General features: G+C 37.4%; 2 protein-coding genes across 2 annotated transcripts; one reads left to right on the forward strand and one right to left on the reverse strand.

The window, feature by feature from the left end:
* Positions 1-897: 897 nt before the first annotated feature.
* SPATA22 (spermatogenesis associated 22) lies at positions 898-4,178 on the reverse strand. The gene is made up of 5 exons (XM_010154912.1): positions 4,099-4,178; positions 2,715-3,069; positions 2,293-2,419; positions 1,453-1,550; positions 898-1,089 (listed from the first exon to the last, which is right to left on the reverse strand). Exons 1-5 carry the CDS (start codon positions 4,176-4,178, stop codon positions 898-900), a joined length of 852 nt encoding a protein of 283 aa, XP_010153214.1.
* A 5,210-nt stretch (positions 4,179-9,388) lies between these two features.
* On the forward strand, positions 9,389-16,232 carry ASPA (aspartoacylase). Its single transcript, XM_010154913.1, has 6 exons — positions 9,389-9,627; positions 12,116-12,311; positions 13,490-13,583; positions 14,327-14,434; positions 15,344-15,453; positions 15,972-16,232. Exons 1-6 carry the CDS (start codon positions 9,389-9,391, stop codon positions 16,182-16,184), a joined length of 960 nt encoding a protein of 319 aa, XP_010153215.1. The 3' UTR covers positions 16,185-16,232.
* The last annotated feature ends 310 nt before the right edge of the window (positions 16,233-16,542 follow it).

A 16,542-nucleotide genomic window follows, 5' to 3' on the forward strand; every position in this document is an offset into this window, starting at 1 on the left:
ATAGAAGTTAATGTTTGAAGGCAAAGACACAAACATGTACATGGCCCATCCCTCATGAAAGATGTTTCTGTGGTAAAGGCAAGGAAGTTCTGTGTTGAAATAATTATTTCTCTCCAACCTCCTCTGTGTCCTTGAGCAATCTTCCTACAGCTTCAGGGTCTGTTGCTATTTTATAGAGGTGTTATACTGTTTATTTATTTATTTTTTTAAAAAACATGAATCAGATAACATATCAATGGGAACCATGTGAATACCTAATATACACAGCTGCATCCTGTGAAATCTTTCTGTAGTATTTATTATGCTCCTTTCTAGAAAAGCTTTTACACATGTTCTTGTAATCCAGCAAGGGAAGGGAACTTCTTAGCTGGCACTGAAGTGGGATAAAGACTACCTTCATCCTTTCCACCAAAGAGCAGTTTTAATACAATAAGCAGAGCCAACGAGAACTTTGTTGACATTTGTTCCCTATTAAACTTTGAGCACATACTCCTCAAAAGGTGTACATAGTCAACATTTTGAAATAGGTATTGAAGGAATTTCTAGAAATTGAAGATAATGAAAAGCAATGACAATTTGAATGTGTTGATGATCTGTTTCTAAGAAACTTGCAATACAGCAAAATGTAAACATTTTCATTCAGAATTTCCCCAGTAAAATCTAATCTACTATGTAATAAACCCCTGTTATTGTGCATATAGCTAAGAAAGATAAGCTATGAAAAATAATAACGGAAACAAACTATTGTTACTAACATTTGTTGGATAACACAGCATAGTGATATTTTCAATTATTTAATTAGGTTTTCAGTATTAGCTTTGGTAAATGCTTTAGGATGTCCAGCATTTATGGGTAATGATGAGTGAAAATCAGTGTCAGACAACCATTTGGACCGTTTTAAATTTCATTCATTGTTTTTACATACACTGTCATCTCAACATCTGCAATTTTAACAAATTCTTGGAAAGTGTTTTGTTCTTGAATAGTTGCTGGTCTTACAGAGACGCACTTGAAAACGTTCCTTTTTGCGTCATAGTTTCCCATACACCTGTGCACTCGACCTCTAATTAGTCTTGGAAGCTCCCGGTCCTTCATCAAAAGCATAATAAACAAATGAAAAAATTATCTTTCTAACATAAAGCTTTCAAAACGTCCAGTTGTTAGATATTAGTGGATTTCTGAAGACTACATCAAGTGCAGAAAGAATTTAGAGTTGCTTTTTTGCTATTATCAACTACTTAGAAGCTGGATGGAAAGTCCCACCTTTTTTTCTGAAACCAAAGTCTGAGGATGCCTAAATAGTGACTAGCTCAAGACCAGTTTGGGAACAATATGGTTTAAGCATCCAGCTTTCCTTCACACAATAACTTTCTCTTTTATCAGACGAACTATCTTCATAAAAGGGCTTACAGCTAGTGGTGTCTGTGTTACGTGTGGGCACAGAATACTTACAATTTCATAAAATACACAAGGCAGACTCTCCTTGCCATCTCTCAAAAGAAAATTCTTTGCCCCATATGCTCCAGCTGTGACTGCAGAATCAAGCGTGCCTGTACCATTTAGGAAAAATGAATCAGGATGTAAACAGCAGAGCAGCACTAAGATTGATATACAAAGATACTGTGACAACATTTACGACACAACTGCACTCGGATATACCAAGTCAGCATCAGCTTTCTGCGAAAACTTGTGCCGGCAGCACTGGAAGTTCCAGTACAAATTATGGGCTTTACATAGCCTTTGAATAGGAAAATTGTACCTGAAAACCATAGTTGGTCACCCAGGTTAGAGAGTTTTCATAACCATCACTGTAAACAGGCTATTCCCTTGTTAAGCAAAGCACAACACAATCCTCTACTTTCGTCATGTTCATTTCTCAGCTGTCAGTTAAAACACCAAGTGAAACACACTAAAAGCCACTTCTGTTTAGAAGCACTCCAGAACTGAACTCATTCCCACATTAATTGAATTAAAAATTATTGTAAAACTGTACCTCCCTACAGAAGGTTCCTTTTTAATAGGAAAATATATTGTAACACATACAAAAAACAAGGGAAGAAAAGAAACAGGATAAAAAGGGCGTAAATGTTGGACAATGACTTTATTAATTTTGTACCTATTTTAGTCACCTTTGACGGCTGGATGGATCTCCCAGCAGGAAAATTAGATGGTGCTCATGCCAGTATTTTGTGTATTGAAGTATTTCAGTTATTGTTCCTACAGTTAATAACATCTTCTCTTGGCTGCTGTCCTACCATTATTAACAGTTACAGCACAATCTACCATGCTTACCTAAAACTTCAAATAATAGTGCAGTTTTATAAGCATATTGACTCCAGTGCCTCATACTTTCAATGACTGCAGATATGATTCGCAAAGAAGTCTTTCTTTCTTCAAATTTTAATTGAGATGAACCTTCCTTTCAGAGGAAGATGAAAACTCAAGTTAGAGATACATACTGACACAATTTTCAAAGGCACATAGACATTTATATATTATGTGAAATACCCAAAATTTACATTAAAATCAGAGTAACTCCCTGCCAGTTTATATGATCATGCTGAGGATGGTAGTTTGTTATAGTATGAAAATCTAATTTCTGAATTTTCAGAAACTTCAGGCAGCTAGGACTGATGAAATCCTCATCTTTCTACTATTTTCTTTTTCTTTATTGTTTTCATCATTTTACCTTCCTATTAAGTCTGTAAGTTTACCTGACTTTTGTCTTCTGGAACACAATCAAATTGTTTTCCATTAATTTTATTTTGCTGAATATTGTGGTTAAATTTATATGCCACACTATGGTCCTGCAGACTTCTGGAAACAGCGTTAGGTTTCACTGGCCACTGTCCTTTAGATGCAAAAGGTTGGCTGGTTTCTGTTGTTTTCATATGCTGGGATGAATTACGGTTATCAGGGTTTTTTTGCTGCTGAACAGTTTTCAAACTGTTTGAAAGGGTCTCAAACTTTTTAATAATTCCACTGTCAGGTCTTGAATGTGTTGTGTTACTTAAAGGAGTATACTCATTTTGGTTCCAAACTTTAGTACCGGGAGCCTTCTCTTCAGCCCTGCAGGACAACATGACGTAGTTCAGTATCAAAATACATATTCTGAATACTCAGATATGTCATTAAAGTATATAAAAGCAATCCATGCACAGCTTTAAAAACATCTGTTAAATATGCAGACTCAAAGCACTTGAGTATACACTTAAATTTACCCATATACAGGGCAGTGATGACACCTGTGCTTAAATCCAGCTGAATTCCATAGGCCTTAAAAGCATGCTTAATTATTGTCCTATCCACTATACGGGATCTGTCCTGACCTAAGATTCACAGCTTTTCCATAACTCCAAAATAAAATAAGCAGTTTCTTCCAAGAGTGTTATTTCCAAATTTATCTAACACCATCACCAAAGAAATAATTTTACAATAAACTCTACTGCCAACCTTATTATTTCTAACACCATTTTATAAAGGTGGCTCAGAAATTCCTTCCATCTCCATTCCACTTTGCCATTAAAGGCGCCTGTCTGAAACATTCACTCTCTTTTGGCCATTGGAAAGGAAGAGGAGGAAGGGAAGAGAGAAAAAGGACAATTACAAAATTACTGGAAGTTCTCCTGCCAGTTCTAGGCATCTGAAGCTGTAAGCTTTCCCTTGGTTTATAAAAGCAGAGAGTTCACAAATCTATTAAGTGTTTTGATACAAAATTGCCCTAATGTACACTGATAAAAACTTATTTAATCTATTGGTAAATTTGGTTCAAAAGTGGGCAAAACTTCAAGTAAAGGGGAATCTCAAAAAATTATATCTAAGACCAGCAAAATTCAATCAACTTCCATGGTAAGACTGAATTTTAGGCCTGATAATAAGGCTAAATATTAGGTCTAATTAAGGTCTAGGCCTCATTAGGTACACTGGAAAGGTATTTCAGTGGGTTTTGTCTCATAAGCACAACGTAATTATTTAGGACTAAAGTGATCTGAGAATTAAAAGGGTGTCTCTGAATGCTACAAGAATATGTAAGATATATTTTCCCATGGGAACAATTTTGTTTAAGGAAGGATATAAAAAATTAAAGACTCCACCAACCTGCAGGCATACAAGTTTTTTCCAGCATTTGCTAAATTAGACTTTGATGCATTTGGTGGTTTCATAAGGGAAAGGGCCATCTGATGGTCTGTTGGGCTTTCAAAGAAAAGTTTAAAGTATCAGTGACATAGTATCAGCTTTAATGTAAGACAGACGATGGATCATAGTCTGTGAAACAATTACTGTCCAAATAAAAATCAATAAGCAAAAATATAATCTGCTTTTACGTACCCATTGTTTGCTGCTTTCTGTAGTTCAGCCACTTCTGGATTTGCAGTTCCCCAGCCTAGTTCTCAAAAGACAAAGGATTAAATAAAGATACACAGTGAAAAGACTGAAAAGTAGTAGGTCTACTTAGGGCTCCTACTCTTTATCTGCTTGGTGTTCCACAAATAGTGGACAGGAAGGAGAAGAGACAAAAAGAAAAAGGGAATGGGATCCTTTGATATCTGTAATTATAAGGCAACTTCTAACAAGTAGGCTGCTTCTCTAGACAATTATTAAATTACAAGCATTAGACTTAATAGCACAGAGACTTTTGCTTTATTATACATAAACTTTTTCACTATGAGTAAAACATAAAGAAAGTACTAAAGGCAGAATTCTGCATCATTCTGTCCAAGCACAATTTGAAGAACAGAAGTTCTCTTCAGAATTACAAGAAAGACATCTTCTAAATGTTTCTTCTTGTAACACAGGACTTGAATGTTGATTGAAATCAAGTGAAAACAAAAGGTCAGAGTTTCAAGAGACTCTATTTAAATGCCAGTGCTACTTCATTCTCTAACACACAAAGAGTCAAACTCCCTCTGGGCACAAAGTATAAAAAGCTCAATTGTATAGAGGAGAAAGAAATTTCCCGGAGGACATTTTTTACATAATGAACTTTTCAGAAATAAATATAAAGGATGCATATAATTCTTGAAAAAGACAATGTCTAACTTAATACATACAAAGTTACAGTTTAATTGGATTTAGAGACATTAAAAAAAACTATATATATCTTATTTACCAAATGATGTGGGAGAAAATTCGTAAGTACATGTCCCGGAACTGGTACCTGGCTCATTTTTAAGTGGATTTGAAGTAAGGGGCTGTCTATTTCTTTTTTTCTGATTGAACAGAGGTACAGGCAGATAACCTATAATAAAAATAATAATAATAATACTATGCCAATAGCAAAAGGATACACAATCTATGCTTAAGAGTTAAAATTACTTAACAATTATTTTACAGCACCCACAGGAATCACATTTCATAAACATGTAACAGACCAGCCATTGCCCTCCCCGCAGAATTTATATTCCCAGCTCTCTGTCCTGCAAATAATCCTGTGAATGAAACACTTCTCTTAGTGTCCAGTCACCTGACTCCATTCAGAATCTTGCCCTGTGCTGCAATAAAACAGCTGAATACCGTATATCCTGTGTGAATATTTTTCATGTCTGTGTATATATAAATATAAAAGCATAATGAGGACTGAACTGTAAAGTACAAAGGAACGGACAGTACCTGCTGTGCTGCGCGTTGAAGTGTCAGCTAGACTCTTTTTCATTTCTTTGCTGTGCCTGAAGAGGCAACACGGTATTGCTTACTCCAAATTTGCTGTGTAAATTAGATAAGCAGACAAAGTAAACTAGTTCTGTTGTAAACACATTCAAATTTTATGAGACTCTATGGCAGTTTTGCTTAATCCTCTCTATGCCCTCACACCTCACTGCTGACACAAGCCTAACACGTGTGAGCAGTTGTAGGGAGTTTCAAAGATCCACAGTTAACACAGGTAATGTACAATTGCTCTTTGCAGATTAAAGGTTCAAATGAATACATTCTTGAAGCAAAAGTTATAATATCTACTTTTCAAAAGGGATTTAAAAATACTGATTTCACTTTTTATTCCTGAAAACAGAATACTAATAGAAAATGCATACTTATACGTTGCTGCAAAGTGTGACAGCAAGGTACACGGCTTTGAGTAAAAAACTGATGTAACTATTCTGTGAAAAATAGTGTCATGCTTCAGAAATTGAACTGCCTTTCTGTACTTTAAGGTAAAGACCTAAACCTGCAGTCAAGTTACTGGCACATACTTCTCCTAGTGGCATACAAATAATACCACATACTTGTGCATATAAATAATAAAAGTCATTGATTCTATTTTGATTTGGCAGTTAACCACATGCAGCTACTAAATATGTTGATAAGAATTAAGCACAAGTATCTACCCCAGACAGACTAATAGACCAATTCAGTCTTCATTTCTGTGAGATACATCAATTAGATGTGTGACAACATTACAGCAGCTTCTAGTCCATTGCTGCTACACAATTTAAACTGTATTGCCAGAACTTGGCAGCCTAACGGCCATCAGGAAGTGGCATACTTGTAACATGAAACCCCATAAGCTTGTCATTTTAGTTAATGAAGCCAGTTTTGGTGTTGCATAGGACTTTGGACAGTCTTACTTTGTTTTCTATCCCCTCTTGAAGACAAGCAACCAAAACCCTGAGGTAAAGCTGCAGAAAAAAAAGCAGGCGAAGGATGGAGAACAGCAAATACCACGGTCAGCCGCCACAGCACCAGCAGCAGACGCAGCCCCAGGCTAAAGGAGTCTGAAGCCCTTGGGGGAGTCTGAAGGAGAGGGCTGAGGTGAAGCCCGCCAAAAATAACGGCCGCGCTCTAGCGCCTGAGCGAGTGCGAAAAGGGCGGGAAGGGGCCGCCCGCGCCGCCCCTGACAGGCGGCAGCGCAGCCGCCGACCGGCCTCTGGATACGCCCTGCCCTAAGCCGGGGGAGAGCAGCTTGCAGGAACGGGACATCGGTCTGTGGGAGGATTTAATTAATTAGCTCCGTAGCCGTGGGGGTGGCCCACGTTGTGCACGTTCAACACTTAGAGAACCAGGGGACAGGAGCTGAATAGCCCCAAATGTGCGAACACAAACATGGATATAACTAAAACTGTCTGCATTCCTCACGCTGTTTTTCTCTTCAACCACTAGTCCCGGTTTCCCACACTGTAGTTTTCAACAGTGGAACTTTAACTGGTTCCTGTGTAAAATCTCAGCGTTCGGCAGGATTGGGGCCTGTCCTTTTGTTGTTACCCCTTTTCTTCAGCCTTAGAAGGCTTTGGCAAGCCACGTTATGTTTCTTCCACATACATTTGTGGTTTCGGTAGCCAGCCTTCATTTCATTGATGTTTTATTGCCGTATGTTTTTCAGCTCATGGCACGCATTCTGAGCTTTACTGATGCGCTACAAGGTATTTGTGTGTAGTACATCAAACCATTCTGAATTCTTATGATCCGACATAACTTTTCAAAGTCCAAGTATCAGCAGAGCACAAGAATAAGGGATTGATTGGTCCTGGTGTTTAAATCAGAGGAGTGAAAGCTTTTTAAAGCGTCTGCCGCAAATGCACGGGTGCTCGTAATGTCCTGGGAGACCAGGAGTTAAAAGCTGTTTGGAGGTTAACATGCTCTAAGGGTATAAAAGAAGCCTCCGTGGCTTTGGTTCCTAAACTCACGTTTGGAAATGCACTGTGTCTGTCCTAAGAAAGCTCTTCTTAGGAGACAAACTTCTTGCATGTTAAGTGAGGTAAGTGCACAGACGATCTCTGTATTTCATTCAGCGTTTTGCAAGGCACTATAACCATTACAGTACCGCCGGCAGTAAAAGACGAACGACGTGTACCAGCGCTGCATGTTTGCCGTTTGCTCTTCAAACCGCCGTGGTGGTTAAATCCAGCAGACCGAGATTCAGAGCGCGAGTCATTTTTTCAGGCAGCGTGTAAATAGCCGTTCTGGCACCATCGCTGAAGAGACTGGGTCAAAGAACAGTACAGACTGTCCAGTGCTGCAAAATACAACTTCATTGCTTTGTTTAATAAATTACTTACGATGATTAAATATCTGACAGCTTCCAAGCACAGCAGTAATACATTTGAGTGTTTAAGTAAACATTCGTTCTCTATTAACCCGCTGCAAGGTTCAACAAATCTGTATGCGTAAGCTGAAACAGAGAACAACTTTTGTAGGAAATATATTCCTGGAAGAAGTTGTATAGATAAGTCCTATGTTTAACTTACTTTTCGTAGACCTACAGTCTATCAGCCTGTGTTGTAAAGCCTCTCCCAAGGCACTAGCCAAATATTCTCTCAGTCACCCGAGTATACTCTTAATAAAAAAGAATTGTCCAATAAAGTTGCTTTATTCCCTTACAACGCAGCATGTTTTATATTTATATTGTGTAATTGCAAATACTTCTGTCATTTACAGCAGTGAAACATTTTCTGTTATTAAGACCTTTAACTCCAAATGTTTGATCCTTAGGGTGGACATTATGGCTGCTTGTTGGCTGAAGTTTCCCTTCAGAAGCCTATCTGAATGCTTTCGGAAATGGAAGTCAAGTTGTTGACTAAGGTTTTTTGAGGGAGAACACAACTACTGCCCCATTGTGGTCTATATCTGTTTCCTTTTTTATAAGGCATTGTAAAAGTTAGAAGGGTTGTCCCTGACAGTTGTTTTCAATGCATTAGTGGTCTGTGTTAGCAGACCCCCAGGTAGAACTAGAGCCAGGAATACTAGGCAAGTCCACTGTGGATAAATTGCAGCTGGTGTTCCTTCTAATCACTGTTCTTTAGATTTTATAAAACAAAAAAGGTTATACAAGCAACAACATGCTTTGAGGAACTCAGCTGTTCTTGTTTTTTTAGACAGAAGTACTTGATGTTTCAGCATTATGTGTTGATCTCTAGCCAAGATATGATTCATATCTTACTGGTTTTGCTCACTTTAAATCATTCTGCCCTTGTATCCTGTAGTGTTTATGTAACTTCAAACATACATGAGTATACTTGCTACACCTACTTTGCATTGCAAAAATGTCAGGGAAATTTAAGTGCATTATTAAAGACTACCTTAAAAAAGTATTTTCACACTGTCATTAGTACAAGATTTACCTACGTATCATATATTAATAGAGACTGACTGGAGAAATTAACTTTTGAACTGTTTAACAGTACCATTAACAGACATGAGATATTACCATATATGGTAAATGAGGGGGAGGGCTCCTTGGGAGGGAGGAGTGTCAGGTTGGCAACTCCCTGCCTTGCGACGGGAGTCTAAAACTGTTAGAGAAATGTTTATTCACTTTCACCCACATCAGACCTAAACAGGCTTAAAGAATTTCCTATTTAAAAGAGTAAAAAGAATTTTGGCAGGTTTTTTTCAGATAAAAGTTTTACTTCATATTCAGTTTTGCTTTCAGCCATTCTTAGAGCTGCTGAAAAGCATGACTTCCATTTCTGTTGTTGATAAACCGCCGGTAAGACGGATTGCTATCTTCGGGGGAACTCATGGCAATGAGTTATCAGGGGTATTTTTGGTCAAGCACTGGCAAGAGAATGGAGCTGAGATTCAAAGAAGAGGAATGGATGTGACACCATTTCTTACCAACCCAAGAGCTGTGAAGAAGTGCACTAGATACATTGACTGTGATCTGAACCGTGTCTTTGACCCTGATAGTCTTCGGTAAGAATATCTGTACTTTCTGTTGTTTTACTTTTCTGGTTTTCAAATTGTAAGGAGCTTCCTTTCCAGATTAAAATGTTAACACAAGTTCCACTACTATTTTAACTGTGCAGTCACGTAACTGAAATTACTGACCTTTAACCCAAAAAGAACAAATTGCGTGAGTGTTAGCAGATTAATTTTAAAACTACTGCTAGTAGAATGAGTCTCAAACCAACACATAATCTTAAATACAGTGTTTTAAAGTAGTATTAGCCCAGCTGTAGTTGTGTAAACTTAAGTACTGCTGTTCTGCATTACAAAATCATTATTTCTCACATGTCATCTTGTGCATTCAGCTCTGGAGCTCTTCTGAATACAATTAGACTTGCAGGAAGATAGCAGATAAAAGCAGATTAAAGGTAGACATCTGAGTATCTGAAAGAATGGTATACAAGTCAGGGGTGTGTGTTTAGTTTCAGTTATATACAGTAAAAGATGAAGACTTGAAATTAGCTAAATTAGAAATAATGTATTCTATGGCAAAATGATAGCCAAAAAGGCTCAATAATATAACTGACTCATTATTTTAGAAGTAGTACAATCTCCAATTACTGTAAAATAATAATTAATTTTACATTTTTAATGGGATTTTATGTTTTTCTGCTTTTGAGACATCTTTTAAGATAGAGGTGCACTTTGCTGTACAAACATTCTTATGCTGGGTATAGCTGCGTGCTAAGCAGGTAGTTGTGTTTTAGAGGGCCCTTAATGCCCTCTAAACAGTGAACATCACTGAAAAAATACGTATTACATATTTTGTAAGCATGGTTATTCCTACCCTGCACATCTTTTCATCTGGCTTTTCATCTTAGAGTGGTGCCTGACTACTACACGTAAGCCGAACAGACTTCTTAACACCTTAAGTGTTGAGGCCATTCTTTTAGTTGCTTACTTTGTACAAATGTTTGAAAAACAACCCTAGTTTTGTTTGGTTTTAGCTGCTTTGAACATACAACACTAGAAAAAAAAATAATAGCAGACTAAGACACCTGCAGATTGTCTTCATTTTTTGACTAACATTCCTCAGTAAATCCTATTAAGTTGCCCAGTCCTAGTACAACACTACTGACTGTTTGGAATACCTTTGCCTGATCCCATTAAGTGTAGACCCTTCAAGATTTCAAATGGTCTTACAAAATAAGAAAAAGGAGAGTGAAATCCTGGTACTACTGAAAATAACAGTGAAAGTTCCTTTGTCTTTGAGAAGAAGTATTAATTTAACAGACTCATGTGAAGAAACCTTGAATTTCAAAGACAGCACTAATGAATACAACAGTAGACTAACCTGAAAAATAGAAAAAGCAGCTTGAGGGGCTCACATAAAAATCCTAATCCACCTCACATCCCATCAGTAGACCAACTGCACGTAGACATTCCTAATAGACCATGTCTTGCCATTTCTAATACTCAGCAGTGGTGATCCCAAAATTTTCTCCAGCAACCTCTACTAATGCTTTAATATCCATGCAGTTAGGAAGGTGGTTTGTTCGTATCTAACAAAACTTTCTTCATGCAACTTAATACCAGTATATCTCACAAAATTAAAATATTAGAAAGCTTGAGCTGCATTGAGAAAGAAAACTGAATTTAGCACAGAAGGTACTAGGTGTGTCTGTACCGTACCTGGGTAGTACCCCAAGCCTGTCATCAGTGCCAGATTTGCTGCTGTTCATGTGGAACAATACTGCTCCAGCTGTGGAACAAAGTGCTGTTGCACGTGGAACAGGCTTGTTCTATTGCTGAACCCACAGCAGCTCCGTACACTGTCGATATGCAAGACAGATGTCTGTGCCATAAATCCCTTTGTTATGCAGCCCTTACACGGCAAGGAAGCAGATCTCAGGCCTTTCCTTAGGCTAAGACCATTTTTAAAAAGTGTATTTTTAAAGAGAGCCCTCCAAAGTATTAAAATTTTGGAGAAATAGATTTGAGGTAGAAAAATCTTCTATGAGCTTTGATAGTCAGGAGGGCTCAAAACAACAGACTGTAAGACACTTCTCAGAATATGAGAAGACAAAAAATAAGTTACAAAAGACCTTGTGACTGATGTCCAAGGAAAAAGGGAATGGACTGATGTTGGAATACCATCTTCAGTAGGAGGTGGATCCACTCTTGGAAGTGGTTCAAGGTGTTGATAAATTTTGAGTGATTTTTTTGCATGGGGGAAATTTAGGGATGTAAAGAAATAAGAGAGAATTAAAGTCTCCAGTTAAAATCAGATTGAAAAATTCTTCCTACCCTTCTGCACAAGATACAGAATAGATCTATTTAAACACCATACTTTTTTTCCAAGCACAAATCTATCAAGTTTTTTCAGTTTGGTAAATAGATGATTTCGACTCCAGTCAATTATGGAATTGAAGTAAAGAGGAAAGGGCATACATATTTTTGTTGACTGTAAAGCCATGGAATGAGTTTACTAATTTCTTTGTACTGATATCAACAGCAGGACAGTGGTGGAAGATATTCCATATGAAGTGAGAAGGGCTCAGGAAATCAATCATATATTTGGCCCAAAAGGTAGTGATGATGCGTATGACCTTATTTTTGACCTTCACAACACCACTTCTAACATGGGTGGTACCCTTATTCTTGAAAACTCCAGGGATGACTTTACAATTCAAATGTTTCATTACATCAAGGTAAAAGTAATTTAAATGAACTATTAAAATAGATGATTAATCATAATGTTGTATTACTATATATTATTTTGTAGTTTCTTTAAATATACTAATTTTTAGCTTGCAAAACTGTTTAAAATATTTAATCACTCATAGGAGAGGTTTCTTTAATCAGAGATAACTAATAATTTGATAATATCAAGTAATTCAGATTTGAAGTCGTCACAATCATTAAGTGTTAAAATGAGTTAGTAAGACTGATGGGCAGAGAGGAATGCTTAGAATAACACTGATGAAAATGAATGTAATTTAATCTGCTTTCACACTGATCTGTCAGGAATTTGGATAAGTCTGGGTCACAAGTGCTAAAGAGTTTCTTATTAATTTTATGAAATGGAGAGACAAGATATAATGCAATTAAGTAATGCCAATGTTCCCTTTGTCAGTATTGAGCTGACTAGTGATACATCTTTGGAAGCCATTTGATTCTGCCGATAGGTACTGGTCGAGCAAGGTTTGTGAAAGCCCTGGCTGAAGCGCTGTCTGGTTGAAGCAGTAGTGACCAAGACAACGACTGATGAAATAAAGTTTGGGCCAAGAGCAGGGAATTTTACTTTTTTTTTTTCCTCCTTAGAAACAAGGTATATTTTAACATTTGATTTTTCTCTTATACATGTATCCCATTTACATGTTTATAAAATATTTGAAGATATAGAAAGCTTATGACTAAAATGAGATGAAAAGCAATGGTAAGCAGTCATCAGGAGAGAGGCCTAAAACAGGTTTCCATGTCAACAAAAGGTTAAAGTATGGCTTAATTCACAACCTATGTCCCCATAAGAGAATCCAAGTCTAACACAAAAAAATATGTGAAATCTGCTTTACGGTACTTTGATTCAAGTTTTGGAACACTGCGGAGTCTATTTCCCTTCTGGTTAGCAATTTCAGAGTAGAACTGTATTCAGTTATACTGGGAGACAGCAAAGTCCAGCAGAGCATGCCTGGCAGGAGTTAATGGAAAGGAGACCAACAAACCCAGCTTTGTACGTTTTCTAAAGATGTCCTACTTCTTTGAGGGCCGTGAAATAAAGGCAACATATTGCAGACATTGTGTAAATCACTTCTGCATCAGTAATCTTTTGTGGCACAACATTTTAAAATATTTGCATAACAAAGACATTTTTAAACAATCTCCACAGAACGCTTTGGCTCCGGAATGCTGTCCTGTTCTGCTGATTGAACATCCTAGCTTGAAATATGCCACAACACGATCTGTAGCAAAACATCCTGTTGGTAAATATGAAAAATAAAGACTATTTTAACCCACCATGAGCTATTTTAAAACATGCCTGTTCCCAGATCCATTCATAACATCAGAGTGCTCTGATCACTTTGACAATATACTTACCCAGTCAAATGTACGTGCTTACCTCTTTCTGGAAAGTTCTGATTTATACTTGGCTTACAAAATACAGCTGCCAGATGGAAATTCCTAAACTCAGTTAACCCACTGCTTGCAGAAAATATTTACAATATGGGAGGATCAGGACGAAGCAACAGCTTCTGAAAAGAAACATTGACATCCTCTAAATAAGCCTTGGCTGAAATGTTGGTTGTTAGCCAAGAGGAGGAAAAGAGAAAATGGGATGAAGGCAGGGGGAAGTGATGTTCTGCATGGAAGTGGTTAACTTTTTCATTTATGGAATCACAGCCATAGGAAAAAAAATAGCTTTTCATATTAAAGAATGAGTTCTCTAAAATGCAGCGTGGAAAGGGGGGATAAGGAAGAGAATAAGAGAAACAAATATAGAGAGAGACCCTTTCTCTTACACTAGTAAGAAAACGTACGTACGGTTCTTTACACCGATCCTGACCGGTGAGCTAAATTTTCTGCCTGCCTTAAAAACCACGTAACTCAGTACTTCACTGTGGCCCTTAAAGATAAACCACAGACCCAATCAGCCATCGATTTTTGCTGTGTAATCAAAGAAGGTGATGTATTATGGTTCTATTAATACTCCCTCATCTGCAAACAGGTGTGGAGGTGGGCCCCCAGCCACAAGGTGTTGTTCGAGCTGACGCTTTGGACACAATGAGGAAGATTGTCAAACATGGCCTTGATTTCGTGCAACTTTTTAATGAAGGTACAGTAATCATGAGAGAAATGGCCTCCTGGGTCCTATCAGTGGACTATTTCAGGCTGAGCTACAATGTTTTTACAGTTAAACAGGTAGAAGTGGGCTGGTGGCGGGGGGGAGGATTCTTCTCCGCACCACCTATGTGTGGCATCAGAAAGTCAGAATTCCTACGCTTTGGGTAGCTCTGAGGATATTTCCTCTTTCTGAGGATTCAGTAAGTGTATTGGATCTTAATCTTACAGTTGTTTTGCCATTATGAAATACTAGCTAACACTGTTTGTTCACTAGCTAACACTATTTGTTCACTAGGATATAAGTTAATGCTAAGAAAGAAGTGTTTAACTGCCATGCCTCTGTGCATCTAAAGTTAGAATCAATGCATTTTGTAAGGTCTTGCTATACCTGTATGCTACCTAAAATACATGCTGACCAACATGGGTGTTGAACATTCTTCTAGAGTATGTTTTTTCAGTGGGTTTTTTATGGAAGGAGAAGGAAAATAATAGAGTCGTGCATGTCAGAATCTCCAATATTGTGCAGGAATGGTACAGATGAAATACCACTGATACCACTCCATACTGTGCAGCACTGTCAAACACAGACATTTCATCGACTTCTTCATCTGCGCAATACATCTTTTTAAGTATCCAGTGAGGTTACATTTCTGCAGCAAATTTAGGTCTGGGTTTCATAAGCTGCAACACACGACTGGAACATCTTGCTGCAACTTGGCTTCGAGGGGAGAAGAAGCCTAGAGCTTGACATTTTTATGGCATATGAGGTAATGACTGGTGTGTAAACCTTGATGAGGCACAACCTAATGATTTAAGTCATTCCAAAGAGATCAAATAATGCATTGTTCTTTTTAACAGGCTGCTGTTCATGCTGACATTAAACTATATTTATTCTTTCTAGGAAAGGAATTTCCACCATGTACAATTGAGGTTTTTAAAATAATGGAGAAAGTGGATTACCCCAGGAATAAGAATGATGAAGTTATTGCTATTATTCACCCTAAACTGCAGGTAAATTCTAAACCAGTTTCCATTTCTGACATTTTATGAGTATTCCCGAGTTACTCCTGCTACACTGTAGCATATTTTAATAGTAACTATTTAAAATGACAACATTGCTAATGGCTTTATGGAGTACTTTCCTATAGTGAGCTCTGGCACTAAGGTCATTCAGTATTTCAGTATCTGACTTGGGAATCATTGGATCTAACATCACTCTTGAGACTAAAACTGAAAAGAAAAAGGCAATAAGATAACCCATATTCTAAAATACAGATTTATTTTTAGCTCTGACATGAGGGTCTGTTTTTAATCGATTGTGAGCATATGCACTTGCCTTTTGGTTCCCCTTTGCCAGTGAATTCTACACAAGCCTGAAACCTGAAGTTACAAATACTGAGCATTAAAAGGAATTATTTTAAAAGCTTTTGCCATAAACTAGAGAGAATATAATTATTGAGCATAAATTCAGAAATCACCTGAAATACGCAAAAACTTGAAAGTAAATCTATTCATTTTCTTTCTCTAAGGATCAAGACTGGCAGCCACTGAACAATGGTGATCCACTGTTTTTGACTCTTGATGGAGAAGTGATTGCATATAAAGGGGACTGTACAGTCTATCCAACATTTATTAATGAAGCTGCATATTATGAAAAGAAACAAGCTTTTGTGAAAACAGTAAAAGTGAAACTCACCGCAGCACGCATCAGATCCTCAGCCTCAGACCAGAACACTTCCTAAGCTTTTCAGTACAGAAAGGGGATCTCTTCTCTGTGAAATCCATTGTATTGCAGTAGGACAATTAATGGAATAACTAACTGCAGAATCTAATTATAAACTGTAATTTAATTAACACTGCTGAGCACTTTTAAGATGAAACATACTGTCATAATGCTAATTATGATTGTTTATTTGTTCTAATACATTGCTAAAGACACAAAGAATAAATATTATTGTCATGAAGTTTGCTCGTTCACACGATATAAAACGATGGAACGATGTACCACGGGGCAGTGGCTGCAGAACTCTCATCCAGCATCACGTTGGAAATTGTCAAACTACACTACACAAAAAGTTACGGCATTTCTACTTTATAACC

Source organism: Eurypyga helias, unplaced genomic scaffold (genome assembly GCF_000690775.1).
Source record: "Eurypyga helias isolate BGI_N326 unplaced genomic scaffold, ASM69077v1 scaffold20757, whole genome shotgun sequence".
Classification (NCBI taxonomy): Eukaryota; Metazoa; Chordata; class Aves; order Eurypygiformes; family Eurypygidae; genus Eurypyga; species Eurypyga helias.